The sequence below is a fragment of the Poecilia reticulata genome, chromosome 10, assembly GCF_904066995.2.
Source record: "Poecilia reticulata chromosome 10, P_reticulata-male-v2, whole genome shotgun sequence".
NCBI lineage: Eukaryota > Metazoa > Chordata > Actinopteri > Cyprinodontiformes > Poeciliidae > Poecilia > Poecilia reticulata.
In genome coordinates this window covers 32,584,274-32,600,818 of record NC_088839.1, presented here as the reverse complement: position 1 = coordinate 32,600,818, position 16,545 = coordinate 32,584,274, and the positions used below count along the sequence as shown (strand labels likewise).

General features: G+C 45.4%; 1 protein-coding gene across 6 annotated transcripts in view; it reads right to left on the bottom strand.

Annotated features, from left to right (window-relative positions):
- fam13b (family with sequence similarity 13 member B) overlaps positions 1 to 16,545 on the bottom strand; it is a 56,943-nt gene that overhangs the window by 16,365 nt on the left and 24,033 nt on the right. For all 6 annotated transcript variants that reach the window (XM_081611926.1, XM_081611928.1, XM_008421013.3 and 3 more), the window contains exon 7: positions 10,660 to 10,781. In XM_081611926.1, coding sequence (XP_081468052.1) covers positions 10,660 to 10,781 — 122 coding nt within the window. The remainder of the gene's footprint in view (positions 1 to 10,659; positions 10,782 to 16,545) is intronic.

The window sequence follows — 16,545 nt, the reverse complement described above, 5'->3', positions numbered from 1 at the left end:
GACCGTCTCACAAACAGAAGCTGCAGTAGTAAACATGCTAATGTACATTGTGGACTAGCAGGCCGGCAGAAAGTTTTTGCGTCAGGACTCTAAAAAGAAAGGTTCTCCACCGTCAGTGGGGAATCTGTACAGGTGATGTCAGGTATCCTGATCGTGTTTGTGGAACTAAAATTCACAGATTTCCAAAATCTGAAACAAAGCCTTGCTTGGATCAAAGCTTGTGCACGACCGCATTAGTAGCTCAACCGATACAACTTCTACATCTTGAAGCCTGTCAGTTACAGCTTTACGTTAGCTGAACAGATCAATATGCAATGTGTACCGAATCTGACATACATTAAAGATTTTATTTCACCTGAAAAGGCTTTTTACTAAACTGTAATGGTGTTAGCCACGCTAGCTTTTACTAAACTGTAATGGTGTTAGCCACGCTAGCTTTTACTAAACTGTAATCGTGTTAGCCACGCTAGCTTTTACTAAACTGTAATCGTGTTAGCCACGCTAGCTTTTACTAAACTGTAATCGTGTTAGCCACGCTAGCTTTTACTAAACTGTAATCGTGTTAGCCACGCTAGCTTTTACTAAACTGTAATCGTGTTAGCCACGCTAACTTTTACTAAACTGTAATCGTGTTAGCCATGCTAGCTTTTACTAAACTGTAATCGTGTTAGCCATGCTAGCTTTTACTAAACTGTAATCGTGTTAGCCACGTTAGCATCAGGCCCAGGCACATTCGAACATTTGCCAACAGAAATCACCCTCTAATTCACTGGTTCTTAACCTTTTTTGAGGTACCGAACCCCCCAGTTGCATATGCGCATTCACCGAACCCTTCTTATTCCAACACCCCCTGACACACAAAATACTTTGCAGTATTCTGATTTAGTAATGCAATTATATTAGCTGTGTTACCACCCCCACACCACTAGAGGCAGTAGCAACCCCGAAAAGAAGCGACTAAGGAGCAGATTTAGACTATAGAATTTGGTAAAAACTGAGTTTTGCTGAAGTTATTAAAGACAAAAGTTCAAATCCATGCTGAGAGTGGAGCTCCTTGGCTCAGCAATGTAACGTGATCCTCTGCAGCAAGTGATGACAAAGCGAGGCGTCATCACGACTTTACACAAGTGTGTCTTTACCTCCGCAGCAGAGGCTCCGCCGAACCCCTGGGGTTCTACCGGACCCAGGTTAAGAACCACTGGTTTAAACCATGAATGCCCGACTCACCCAGCCTTGCAAGAACAACAGCCATCAGTGATCTTGTCCACGGCTATATTTATGCTGAGGGTCTGAGGATCTGCTGTTTTCCTCGTCCACTGGTAGCATTTAGCTGCGACTCCCACAATGGTGGAGGCATCGCGTGGCTCAAACATCGTGATGTCGTCCAAAGAAGATGCCATGAACTTGTTGGTTCCCCTGTCCATCGTCGTGGCTGATATTTTGTGAAAATCCGGCAGAAATGCTAAGCTAATCGACTCAAATACTCTGCAGAGAGTCAGTCGAAACGAAAGACGCCATGTTTACATAGAAGCTAAGCTGTGAGCCAGTTTCCGTCCATCTAGTTGGTCACGTCCAGGTGTTGCCACATCCGTAAGCTCGTTTGGTGGTAAACGGCCCTGCAGGGCAGATTACGGCTAGCAGCTCGGCTAGCAGCTCAGCTAGCAGCTGGGCTAGCAGCTCAGCTAGCAGCTGGGCTAGCAGCTCGGCTAGCAGCTCAGCTAGCAGCTGGGCTAGCAGCTGGGCTAGCAGCTGGGCTAGCAGCTCAGCTAGCAGCTGGGCTAGCAGCTGGGCTAGCAGCTGGGCTAGCAGTCTGCATGTCGAGCCGGCTCTAAAGCTCAGCAGAGGTTCCTGACCTAAAACTACTAACCGTGCCTGAGCAAACATCGAGCCGCCCTTCAGAGGAGCGCCAAGCAGGTAAGATCCTGTGACATCTTAAAGAATCACACCTGAACGCTCTGACAGGAACCCAACAGGAGGCTAATCTGCTTTTATTAGCTACTGGGTCCGTTTTTCATTCAAAACTTTCTCCATTTTAGCCATTTTTACCATCATCTGAACAGGTTTCTAACCAACAGCAACAAACCGACAGAAGCTCAGGTCGCCAGATTACTCATCAGGATATGGATTATGTTTATGTCGGGGGGCCAAAGTGTGGCCCGGGGGCCAACGAGGGGGCGTCTGAAGCATTTTGGGCGGTCCTCTGAGTTCAAACCTGGCCTCCTGCAGATGGACGCCTCCATCTTTCAGGGAAATATTCTCTAAATAATTTTTACTGATGTCTTCTTAAAAATATATGTGGTACAGAAATAATTCCCATTTATTAACAGTGTTTCTGAGAACCATTTTCTCAGGAGCAAATCTTACAATGTCAGTTTTCCACAAATATCTATTCCTTTCATTTTAATAAAATTTAAGTGATTTAGTTTATTATTAAGCAGATAAAATGTAAAAAGGCACCAAAACCTGTTTTTACATGTTATTAGTAAAATGTTACATTTTCCGTCAAGGCAAAACGTTTGGAGGCCTCTGGAGGAAATCATGTCTGGAGACGGTGTGAATGCCAAGGGGGGGGGTGTGTGTGTCTCTGTGTGTGTCTCTGTCTGTGTGTGTGTGTCTCTGTGTGTGTGTGTCTCTCTCTGTGTGTGTGTCTCTCTCTGTGTGTGTGTCTCTCTCTGTCTCTGTGTGTGTGTGTCTGTCTCTGTGTGTGTGTCTCTGTGTGTGTGTCTCTCTCTCTGTGTGTGTCACTGTGTGTGTGTGTGTCTCTGTGTGTGTCTCTCTCTGTCTCTGTGTGTGTGTGTCTGTCTCTCTGTGTGTGTCTCTCCGTCTCTGTGTGTGTCTCTCTCCGTCTCTCTGTGTGTGTCTCTCTCTGTGTGTGTGTGTGTCTCTCTGTCTGTGTGTGTGTGTGTCTCTCTCTGTCTCTGTCTCTGTGTGTCTCTCTCCGTCTCTCTGTGTCTGTCTCTCTCTCTGTATGTCTCTCTCTCTGTGTGTCTCTCTCTCTGTCTCTCTCTCTGTGTCTCTCTCTGTATGTCTCTCTCTCTGTGTGTCTCTCTCTCTCTGTGTGTCTCTCTCTCTGTGTGTCTCTCTCTCTGCGCGCGCGCGGCAGCAGGAAGTTTAATTTGTGATTCTGCAGAAGTGCTGCTGTCAGCACACCATCCGCCTGCTGAGGTCTGGCTGGACGGGAGCCGCCTGCTGCTGCACTTCACCCAGAAACGCTGCTGCAGCCCAGGAAACACACCGGCTCGTTTCCACGGCTCCGTCTCCATTCAACCCAGCAAACATGACGCCGACGCTCACCCAGCAGCTCCTGGAGCCTAAAACTCGGCTCGGCTATCCCATCTGCTCATCCCGACCTCCTTCAAACCGCATTTCACAAAATGTCTGTCCTTTTCTCTCCTAAACTCCTGCAGTGGACAAAAACTCAAACTTGCTTGCACTGCTATCGCCAGCAGAACTTAATGTTTCCATAAACAGATACAAACCTTGAAGTTTGTTCCCAGAAACGAGAAAACAAATTCACCTAAACAATCCACAAGGAGGAAATGATGTAAACAGAATCCAAACCAGGAATGTGAGAAACTCTCTGCTTTAGATTCTGGAGATTTAATCACCAGCAGCTCGTCTGATATGAAAATGCTGAATAATAAACATGCATCTCAGACGTTTTACACAACATGGAGCTGCTGAGGCCTCACTGGAGCAACAACCGGATCACTTCCCTTCAAACTCCGGATGAATCAGCAAACCGACTTCCTGTTGGCTCATCCGTCCGTCGGTGCATCCAGCCATGCATCCAACCCAGAGGAGCTACGTAAAGCTGCGGTTTACCTCTGCAGCAGGACGTCACAGGCCATCCTCATGTTTCCAGCCGGGTTTCCTCTCAGGCTGAGCGGCCCTTTTAAGCCAGAACCGGGTCCACCCTGTAGGTGTGTCAATGTCGAGACTCGGCTTGTTTCTCGACGTTTCTTTGTCCCTGTTTTCTTTTTTTTTTGCTGACCGGCTCAGAAAAAATCGTCTGTTTTTATCCTTCTGGAGTCGAAGCCGATGCGGCTCCTGGTTTCTTCTGTTCGGTTATCCCAGCCGAGCGCTTTGCGGCGCCAGAGTCAGAACCAGCAGGTCCAGCAGCAGAGCCACAGCATCACCTGGGTGCATAATGTGGCCCGAGTGTGTGAGAGAGAGAGAGAGGTCGTCTCAGTCTGCTCTCTGAAAAGTGCTGCAGTAAACAGCCGGAGCTCTGCTCAAATATATGAGCTCCTGATGTAACCATGCAACAGCCTGAGGAGGGCCAATGGGGCGGCGGAGGCTGGAGCCAGCAGCCAATAGGGAGGAGGCATGAGGCAGAGGGGGAGGGGCTTCCTGCCAGCAGTTCCTGCAGCGGTCCGCTGGGCGGTACAGAGCCATTACACCAGAACCAAACCGCTTCATCCTCTCACCGGCGACTGCTCATCAAATGCATTAAGAGATTTAATAAAATACAGAGACAGACGCAGCAACAAGAGATCACCGAGAGGAAGGAGGACACAAACAGAAACAATCATTTAAAGAACACTTTGTTCAGGAAACCGACTCTTCTCCAGCTTAAATCTACGGGGGTTTATTTTTAGAGCGATTTGGGTTCAGACGAGAGTCAGAGTTTAATTATATGACTCATCAAAAAAAATCTATTAAAAACAGGCTAATGGGAATATTCAGCACGTTGTGTGCAGCTCAAAACGAGGCTCAGGTAAAAACTCCCCCAGGTATTACTTTATTTATCTATTTCAGCAAGTTACTTAAAAACATTATTTGAACCGTAAATGTTAGCTATGTTATCATTCTGTTAAGTTATGTGCAGCAATTTAAACTTTTCTATAAAACCATGTCCTGGCAAAAGCAAATTATACAATTTGCAACTTTGAAAGCTTTTTTTTTTTTTTTTAAATTGCAAAAAAGAAAAAAAACATTAAATCCGACCAGCAATAATCACAAAAACGCAGCAGGAAGATAAATTAGATGAATAGTTAGTTTTTTTTATAGTAACGTCTCATTTTCGGCCACCAAGAGACTCTGAGTCATTAATATTAGGAGAAATGTACAAGAAAATACTAATAGGAACAAAATGATTTTAAATATGTTGAGCCTTGTACTCAGGATTCCTCGTTTTTATTCGCATCTAAATAAAAGGTAAAAACAAAAACAAAGCGGATAAATGTGAGTTTCTGCATGGAAACCATGAAGCTCCTGTAGGAAAATGTAATCAAATCACCAAAGTGATCAGAACTAATTAAGTTTAGCACTAAAACAACCACAGAATGTAAAAAGGTGATAACGCAGAATGAACCCAGACGAGGAATTTGAACTTCCCTCCGTCTCCAGCGAAACCTTTAGATGTTGTGATTTGGAGCTGAGGGTCGGCCTGCAGACCCGTTTCTCTGAGGTGATTTCAGCAGGATGCTAACCAGAACCGGCGGTCCGGTTCAGATGTGCTGCTATCTGGGTCAGACAGGCCCGGTGACACGAAGACGCTGTCTGGATGCTTGAACTGATTAAATAAACGGTCATCTTTACATAAAAGAGCTTAAAATGACTCAGTCAGGTTACAGACATTATTAAACCTCTAAAACAACATTTAGCGTGATTTTCATTAAAATAAAGACCATTTGTTGTTGTAACATCATTTCATCTGAGGTGTGGTCTTCCCTCCAAACTGGGCCGAAGCAGCAGAAGGCAGACACTAGGGCTGAAACGATTCCTCGAGTGATTCGAGAACCTCGATTATTAAAATCCCTCTAGGAAAATGTTCCTGCCTCGAAGCTTCGTTAATTTATGCTTTACCATTTAGCGCACCGTGTTTCAGCCGGAACATTATCTGCGTTGCGCGGAGCTCTGACTTCCGCCTCTGAGTTGTTGACGGAAGCTACGTGTTGGCGGCATAACGTCCAATCTTCAAGTTCGGGCCGCGGGGATTTTACTGATTGGTGATAATTCCGGGTTTTCATCGTTTTTGTGGGACCAATAAACATCCTTAAAATGACCGGCGCGATGCCGGGAGTCCGGCAGCCTTTCTGCTCCGGAGCTGCTGGTTGAACGGCGGGAAGAAGCTGAGGAGGATTTCTACAGGTGAGCGGAGAGACTGAACACGGCGGGCGGCTGAGGGTTGATGCTGACAGGGTCAGAGCAGCTTTACGGACGAACCGCACAATAAACTTATATCATCCCGGTCTGAACAAACGGGAGGCGGAACATGGCGGGTAGATGAGTTTCTGAACGGAGGAGCCGTAAATATCCCGTGTTGCTCCCCCGGTCTACAAAAAAGTAACTGGTAGGGAAGCTCAAAGGTGGAAAAAATAGACTGATGTTGATATCCGATAGTAACACTGGTGTTATGGAAGATTTACCAATATTTTATTTCATAATTGTTTTTATCCGATTACTCGATTAATCGTAAGAAAAATCTATAGATTACTCGATTACTAAAATAATCGTTTACAACAGCCCTAGTTGATACTGACCCGTTCAGTATCACATCCAACAGGAAACGTTTGACCTCTGACACATCGACCTGTCGGTTATCGTCTGATTTGTGCAAGAATCTTGAGTTAACAGCAGAATCTGGCATTAATGAAGTGATGAAGGCTGTTCACACTGAACACAAATGTCCAAACGGCTGCAATTATTTATAAGGAGTTAATATCGGCCTCATTAATAACATGAGATCAGCCCAAAATAACTGTGGTGGTAAATGGATGCTCTGCGTCTTATGTGCATATTTTAATTTGCTGTTATTGTATTTTTTAATGTATTTATCGGCAACTGCTGTTGCCGTCTCCAAAGCCAATTGCCTGTTGGGAGCAATAAAGTTCATCTAATGTGAAGAAGGTTTTTAGTAGGAATGAGACAAAAACGAAACCTATTTTACAGACGAATCACAATTTTCATTTACGACAATCCAAAATCGATTTAAAGAGCAAAACCGCTGCCAGTCGACCTCCATTTCGTAACTCCGCGGAGACGCCGACATCGCCATGGAGACGCGGGACGTTCCGACGTCGCCATGGAGATGCGGGACGTTCCGACGTCGCCATGGAGACGCGGGACGTTCCGACGTCGCCATGGAGACGCGGGACGTTCCGACGTCGCCATGGAGACGCGGGACGTTCCGACGTCGCCATGGAGACGCGGGACGTTCCGACGTCGCCATGGAGACGCGGGACGTTCCGACGTCGCCATGGAGACGCGGGACGTTCCGACGTCGCCATGGAGACGCGGGACGTTTCGACGTCGCCATGGAGACGCCGGGCGTTCCGACGTCGCCATGGAGACGCGGGACGTTCCGACGTCGCCATGGAGACACGGGACGTTTCGACGTCGCCATGGAGACGCGGGACGTTCCGACGTCGCCATGGAGACGCGGGACGTTCCGACGTCGCCATGGAGACGCGGGACGTTCCGACGTCGCCATGGAGACGCGGGACGTTCCGACGTCGCCATGGAGACGCGGGACGTTCCGACGTCGCCATGGAGACGCGGGACGTTCCGACGTCGCCATGGAGACGCGGGACGTTCCGACGTCGCCATGGAGACGCGGGACGTTTCGACGTCGCCATGGAGACGCGGGACGTTCCGACGTCGCCATGGAGACGCGGGACGTTCCGACGTCGCCATGGAGACGCGGGACGTTCCGACGTCGCCATGGAGACGCAGGACGTTCCGACGTCGCCATGGAGACGCGGGACGTTCCGACGTCGCCATGGAGACGCGGGACGTTTCGACGTCGCCATGGAGACGCCGGGCGTTCCGACGTCGCCATGGAGACGCGGGACGTTCCGACGTCGCCATGGAGACACAGGACGTTTCGACGTCGCCATGGAGACGCCGGGCGTTCCGACGTCGCCATGGAGACGCCGGGCGTTCCGACGTCGCCATGGAGACGGCACTGGGACGTACGCGGAAAGTGCCACAACAAAGACGTAGCTATAAAAAGGAAAGGGATTCAATGATCCCGTCTCTGTTGAAGGAAAACCTTTGGATTTTTACCGAATACAAGGTTCAGAAAATAAAGATAATAAAGATCGAGAACTTCGGGAAGACCGCTAACGGGCAGAGCTAAGGCACATCTTCTCCCTCTGCTTCCACTATCTAGTTTATCTGCTTTTTTCACGATTCTCCACTAAATAACCACAAAAACTGTCAAAGAAGATGTCCTGGATGGAGACGCTGGAGGACGGCGTCTGCAGAAAGGGGGCGCTCTCTCTGGGACCGCTTCATAAAAACAAAATGGAGGATGCAGGGAGGGAGTGGAGAAGATCTTTAATGTCTCCATTCGTCGCTCAGACTGGAATAGATCAGGAGGGTCATTTAAACACCGAGAGGCTGAGGCAGGAATCATCGTGAGTAATCGCTTTGAATCGAAAAGATTCCCCATCAATCTGTTTTATAGTTTCCATGAACTATAAACGACCATAAGTCATAACTAATGAGGCTCATAAGCTACTAGAAGCTAATCTTGTCTGAGCTCCATGTTGTTTAGAGACCCGACTGTTGCTGCTTCGACAGGAATGACGAGGATGTGTGAACGGCAGGCAGAAACAGGTGAACCCTGAAGGTGTCGGGGTCGCCAGCCTGTTGGTTCCCGTTTGGTCCAGAAGCTGTAAAAGGCCTCAGAGGACGATCGGGCCAATAAACCAACACCCACATAAAAATAAGGTGCAGATCATCTCGGATCAAGACGCTTTACGAGCTGCATGATGGGTAATATCTGCCTGGTGAGACGTTCACGGCCTCCTCCACTCACACTGCAAATCAATGAACTGATGGCTAGCTTCATCCGCTCCTCTTCCTCACTGGGAGTTTAGCTTCTCCTGTGGTTGGGATTCCTCCTCAACAATACTTTCCACAGACAGCGACACGTCCAGGCCGGTCACCAGAGAAGAAATACCAGCACTTATAAATAGATGTAAAAGGAGCGAAGGCCTTCAGGCGCTAACGCGAGTGTTAGCTGTCAGAGGCTATTACTGCCGGCGATGAAGAGCGCAGCCGCTCCTGTCCGTCAAACAGTCAACAAACAACATGTAGAGTCAGAGGAGGACGACTTCATCCGATGGTCAGCCAAGACTCAACGACAACTTCAGGGAAAAAGACGCCACATTTAAAATATTTAACTTTTTGGACTTTCTGTCATCGCGCCAACATTTCAAACCAATTCAGATACCAAATACCAGATCATTAGAGAATTAAGTTATTTTAAATAAATAAAAACAAAATCTTAATTTAATCTTTTACAGAAATGATTCAGTTCTACAATCATTTATTATAGGGCATCATTCTGCACTGAAATTAATTGTATTCCAAAGGAGACATGGATTTTGGGTTAAGCTAACGCTTGTAGCATTAGCTTGTAGCGTTAGCACAGCTAGCATGCAGCATCTCCTGTGTGGGAAAGTACTTCCTGACATGCCAACAGCAACTGGAAATGGAAGGCAGCTTTATTAAAATAAATCTACTTCTATCCATTTCTGGCACAAATACTTAAGAATTAAAAAAAGTATTTTTTATAGTATCGACGGCGGTTATTCTGGAAACCCTAGTAGAGAGACGCCCGCGTCATTTCCTGTCAGAAACCTCAAGCTAAATCTGAAGTTTTATAAATTAGGGCCTAGCTGTAATGCTGCTGACTCCCTCGTGTTCGTGCAGGCAGGACCGCCGTCAGCGTGAGGTCAGGACGGCGGTGTCGGTTCTGAGAACTTCAGCGGGTCACATTTATTTCCATCCACCTGCAGCTCATTTTTTACCGCCTGCCTGGTGAAAGTCAGTCCTCCGGTGTTGTTAGGTAACCTGCCGGCTGACGCAACGTCTGACCTGCTGCAGACTTTCTCCAGACATCTGTTCGACTCATCAGACAACTCTGAGCATTTTCAACTTTCTGCTGCTTTTCCACCTCTCATCTAAAAGAAAACTGGTGAAAAAAGCTTAAAAGAGATGCTTTTAAATTTAAGATTTAAATAATTTTAAATAAAGTTAATGTCAATATCATCGCCACCTACAGGTCAAGTATGAGCGCTACAACTTCTCATATTCTAAACGTTTAAAATCGACGTATAACCAAATATTTACATCTCTGGGTCTGACATGGAAATATTTTTAGCTTTACTGCTTTGGCCTGGAGACAGAAATTTAATATTTCCTCAGAACTTAATAATAAAAGATTTGATATTAAAACGTATAAAAGGTAAATTAAAACAGCTACAAAAGGTAAATATGAACTAACTTTTGGTTAATGATGAAAATCTCAAAGAATATGAAATTAATAACCAATCAAAATAAAAAAAATGCAACCTTTTATACAAATCTAGGGTTTGTGGGGTGTGTATTTGTCTTTTTACATAAAACATCTATTTTTATGTGACGTTAGATTTAAAGAATTTTAGAACTTGGTAAGGAACGCGTCGTTTAAGCTCTAAAAACCCAGAAACTGATCTGAGGTCACCGTTTTTACCATAACTGAGACAGTTAGGAATAAAATCATGATAGAGACGAAGGTCAGGTTCGTATGGTTTGTTGTTTAAAGCTGCGATTCGTAGTTTCAACAGCTTTTACAGGGATGAAGCGCTCTGTTCTAACGCTGCACTGATTGTGGCGTCCCTCAGGGCTTGATGCTCGGCTCTTTGCTGGACTCGGACTCACCTGGCTGTGGGGTGGTCATCGGTGTGGCTGTGTGAGTCGGAGGCGGCGGGTCCTTCCTCCCCGTCCTGCGGCAGTTCTTCACATTCTGCTTCGCACTTCTCGTCGTCCAACAACTCTGTGATCTGAGGAGGGGAAACGAGAGAAAAGATTCAAGGCCAAATCAACCGAAGCAAAGGATTTCACTGCGAGACAGCATAAACGCAAAGACAATGAGTTTCGTCAGGATACTTTGTGGTGCAGATGTGAAGAAATTGTGTGAAATAAAAAAATTTGGTAGCAAAAAAGGAAGAGAACGAACACCCTTATCTGAAAATGCTAGCATTTCTTCCCACTCTGAATTGCAACATTTGTTTTTCAAAAATAAAAGCAGATGTCTTTAATAGAAGCGTCGATACTTCTGCAAGACAACATGTCTGTCTGTCCTACCAGTCATTTAAATATAGATGGTCTCATGTAACAGTGCAGCAACGCGGCAGAGACAAACTAAATTAAGGATTAATTTCAGGAGGACAGCTGATGGGGAGTCAGGAAGGTGTTGGTCTGAGGTGGTGACAGCCGGGTTCTGTCAGATATCGTTTTCAAGTTGGCTTGGCAATGTTCTGGAAATCATTTTTAAAGACCTGCTCCACCATAACAAAGCAAACTGGGGTTAAATGATATCACCTCATTTAACCACAAGACATGAAAAGCAATTATCTAACTTTGGGTTCTACATCTGGGAAAAACATGACAATCTGGTTAACAAACGACCTCCTAACCTTTCTATGACCTTCACAAGCAACTAAGGTAGTTAAATAAACAGACATGTAAATTCACATGAATTGTTTTGAAGGTCTTCTCACGTTCTCTCCTGGCAAATGGGTGAGTGTCAACATGGTGGAAGCTAATGCTAGCTTCTGCTAAATATCTTGGTATAGCACCTTAGCTTATGCTAAATACCATGTTGGTATAGCGCTTTATTGTTAGCTTATGCTAGATACCATGTTGGTTTAGCACCTTATTGTTAGCTTATGCTAAATACTATATTGCTATAGCACTTTATTGTTAGCTTATGCTAGATACCATGTTGGTTTAGCACCTTATTGTTAGCTTATACTAAATACTATGTTGGTATAGTGCTTTATTGTTAGCTTATGCTAAATGTCATGTTGGTTTAGCACCTTATTGTTAGCTTATGCTAAATACCATGTTGGTTTAGCACCTTATTGTTAGCTTATGCTACATACCATGTTGGTTTAGCACCTTATTGTTAGCTTATGCTACATACCACATTGGGATAGCACAGGGGTGTCAAACTCCAGTCCTCGAGGGCCGGTGTCCTGCAACTTTTAGAAGTGCCTCTGCTGCACCACACCTGAATAGAATAATTAGGCCATTAGCAAGGCTCTGGAGAACTGAGGAGGTAATTAAGCCATTTTATTCAGGTGTTTTGTACCTGTGGCACATCTAAAAACTGCAGGACAGCGGCCCTTCAGGACTGGAGTTTGACACCCCTGGGATAGCACCTTATTGTTAGCTTATGCTAAATATGTTGGGTTAGCCCTTTATTGTTAGGGCAGCTGTGGCTACTACCCAGTAGCATGCCACAATCATGAGCGTGTGCATGAATGGGTGAATGACTGACTGTTGTCAGTGTTACGTTGGTATGGAGCTTGAACGTTAGCTTGCATTAAATATATTGACATAGCACTTTGTTAGCTTCTGCTAAATTTCATGTTGGTAATGTGCTTTCGTGCTAGCAGGACTATAGTTTATGATTAGTGCTTTAGGGTTAGCATAGCTAACTTGCTAGCTAGCGGTGCGAGGAAGGTTTGAGGTTGCGTTTTTGATCTTCACCTCCAGTTGCTGAGACGGAGTTGACGTCCGTCTCCGTTTCCTGTTTGAGTTGACAGGAAAGTCTGGTAATGAAGCTACACGAGATCTGAGGACCCAGAAGCAACGACTCATCTTCTGTTTGAACAGTTTCTACATCGACTTTGCCGAGTCGTCGCCGCTCTGCGTTTCTAATAGAAGCGTCTGAGTTGGTTTGATCCAAACAGAGAAGAAAGCCGGGGTTAAAGGTTAAACTGGCCACATCAGTGCGTCATTCCTCTCCTTCACAGCAGCACCTCCATCTGCTGCTGTCACCGCCGCGTCGCTATGGAAACGACTGTGCTTCGGAAGCTTCTGATTGGCCGTCGGGGGATTCTTGCATCGTCACATGAGCGGATCGGGGAGGATGAGTCATGAAACCGAGAACGGGCTGCGAGCGCGCGAGACGCCGAATTAAAGACGTCCGCTGTTTGGACAAGCTCCGTCTCATTCCACTAAACATTCACTCGAAGCTGATCCTGATCAACTCTGATTAAAAGTTTTCAAACTCGAGTTGGAGGGTTTTTACTCAACCAGAAACAGAATCAAGATCTGAGATTTAGTTGATGTGGAAAAAGACATTAAGATGATGAAATCCAAGATGTCGTGTATTTTTGTTCAGAATTCAAACAAAAGCATTCACACCTCCAACTTCTTCACATTCAGAATATGTGGGTCAACATTCTTATGGTGGTGGCAGCACCATGCTGTGGGATGCTGCAGCTAAGCCTGTGAGAAAACATGAAACTGGGATCCACCCAGGGATGTTATGGGACGATTGTGATTGTCAAGCAACGGTCTAGTCAAAGTACAGACAGAAATATAACTGATCTCTGTCCATTTTTCTATAATTGTTGGGTTTTTTTAAGTTTTGCACCAAATACATTTTTTCCAGATGAATCGCACTCAGATATTTTTCCAGCGTTGTTATTACACGTCTCAAAGTTTTGTTGTAAGCTGAATTTTTTTTAGATAAATCAGATTATTGTATCCACCAACTGGAGCATATAAAACAAGTATTACAGACTATTATTTTAATCTACAAAATAACCAATTAGAGAAGAGAATGAGCAGCAGCAGGAAACAAAAGGAGGAGGTAAACATTAAATGTTTCGTGTTACATAAATAATATTTCAGGCTGCAGCTGCTCAAAGTTTGTTCTTTTCACTTTCACACCCAAAAACTGCGTTTAATCCTGCGTTATATAATTAAACTGAGTCACTTCAGAGTCGGTGAGGTTAATGGATGAGGGGCGGAGCGACAACATTATTCCAGAACAGGCAGAATGAAGCTTGGATTACTGCCGTCCTGCTCAGTGACTTGGAAAGAAACGCGTCCTTGTTTGTCTGCTCCACTCTCCAGCGGCTGACATAATGAACAATGAAGAAGCCCGGTTGTGTGAGCGCTCCGCGGCTAACGGTGTTAGCCTAACCTGACGTATGAGCGCGACGGCAGCCGCGCTGAGTAAGTCATTAGAAAGCCTCTGAGCTGACGTAACGGCATTAGCAGCTAAATCCCCGTCAGGATGACCTTGCAGGTTCGTTCATGTGGATGAAAATATTACCCCCCTTTCGCTTAAGACTCTGGGAAATCTCAACGACATTGACTCACAGATCCGTTTAAAATCAGACGCCGAAGCCGGTGTTGTGTGTGGGTGTTTTCAGAGCATAAACACCAGGCTTTAAGAAGCGCCGTGTTCCCGCTGCGTCCGCCTGAGTGGGCAAAGGGACGAGCCGGAGAGCGCGGCGGAACAAAAGGTCGGGATCTTGGCCCTCGTTTGGCAGCGCTGACATCATCAACTTGGCTACTGAACCGATTGTGGGCCAAGAACAGAGAACAATGACGGCCGACCGGCACCGCCGGCGCCGAACCGATTCTCTTTCTTCATGGTTGATTTCACTCAACTGGAAAACACCAACAAAGTTTAATATGCTGCTGTTGTAATAAACGCCCAACATTTTCAGCAGTGGGAGAATTTCTCCATTTATGGGGAGAAAAAGATAAAAATACAGGTTTTACTAAAAAAAACAACAAGCATTTAACAATTATTGAATTTGTTAAATGCTGTTAAATAATGAAAACAAGAAAATCCTGCAGCTTTTTCTAAGCGTGCTTCTTTCAGCCAGCTGACCGGCAGATACTTCAGAGATAATTTAAGGTAGGACGACCTTCACTAAGCATTTCCTCTTCACTGGTTTCAGTTTTGACACCAATTTTTTTCCGTACAGAAATCCTAAACCTGACACAACGTGTTTTGTTATTTTACTCCATCGCGCCACGTAGACGTCGATCATCAGCAGCTCTCTAGCGCCACCATGTTTTGTCATGAAGTGATGCAATTAGAGGCAGAGGAGGAGTAATTTCTGCCCCTTCGGAGGTTCAGATTTTATTTTGTTAAACGCTCCTGACGGTGGCGGACACCAACAAAGACGACTTGACTTCCACAGCGCCATCTGCTGGCAGAACGCGGCACAGCCAGGAAAAACAAGACTTCAAACTAAGACACAAAATCTAAAATTAAACATTTTCCCTATGAATTTTGTTAAGTCTCTTTTTATTTCAATTAGCAAGAATATTTTTCACTTCTAGATTTAATTTGTTAACAGTAATAAATAATAAATGAATAAATAAAGTCAGGATTTACTCCACTTACAGGTAGAAACTGTTTTTTTTTAACTCTCTGTAAAAAGGATTTATTTGGATTTGAGAGGGAATAAACAATAACGTTGATTTGATCATTTTCAAGTAATATAATGGTAATGGAATAATAATGCAAGAACTCCTTCTCAAAGATCAATAACCTTTAAATCTAACAAACTGGAACTGGGAGACATTTAAAATCCAGAATAAATATAAAATACCACAGAAACAACAAATAAAACGAGTTGTGAAGAATCTGTAAACAAATCTGTCCTTGAAGAAAAAGCTAGTTGAGACTTTTATCATCCGGTTTTTGGTGCAGAATCAAATTATTGAGCTCGTTTTAATTCATCATGCGATTAATTAATTAATCGCTTACTGAAACATGCCGAGTCGTGCGTTTTTGTATCATTAAACTGCTAAAAAGAATTAATATTTTTTATAAAAATAGACTTAATAGAGAAAATCAGCTCTATTAATCCATCCATCCATCCATGTTCTCCATCTTATCCGGGGTCGGGTCGCGGGGGCAGCAGCCTCAGGAGGCCCAGACTTCCCTCTCCAGCCTCTTCCAGCTCCTCCAGGAACCCCAAGGCGTTCCCATAGAGAGACATCGTCCCTCCAGCGTGTCCTGGGTCTCCCCTCCTCCCGGTGGGACCTGAACTCCTCACCAGGGAGGCGTCCAGGAGGCATCCTGACCAGATGCCCGAGCCTCAACTGGCTCCTCTCGACGTGGAGGAGCAGCGGCTCTACTCTGAGTCCCTCCCGGATGACCGAGCTTCTCTCTCTAAGGGAGAGCCCAGCCACCCTGCGGAGGAGGAAACCCATTTCGGCCGCTTGTACCCGTGATCAGCTCTATTAAGTCCTTATCAAATAGACAATTTTAGACAAAAATGTTATTTTCATCCAATCTGAGATGAAAACCAGCCAGCCAGCTCTGGGCCGGTTTGGTGGTGGTGTGGAACCTTCTCGGTCCTGACGGGACCGGCGACCCGGAGCCGATTCGCTCCAACCCCATCAGTCGAGCGTCTGATGCAGCTGGGAGATGCACGGTTACGTCATCACAAGCTCCTCGTTTCCTCCTCTGGACATTTCTCCCCTGCCTTCCTCTCCCCATCCTCCTCTTCCTCCTCCAAACCTCCCACTTTCCTGCCCTCTCTTACATAAGACATGTTCGCTTCCAGACCGCTCCGCTCTTCTACTCGAATAAACTCCAAGACACAAGATGGAGGAGAACAAATCTCAGAAAGAGTCGTTTCTCTGTTTTGGCTGCAATTAAACCAAAATTGTACAAAAAAATCTATACATTTTGGATTAAGACAAATCCTTCTTTGTCTGTAAATCTGCTCAGATCTCAAGTGGCAGTTTTAGCTTCACCTGGTAAACAAACACGTT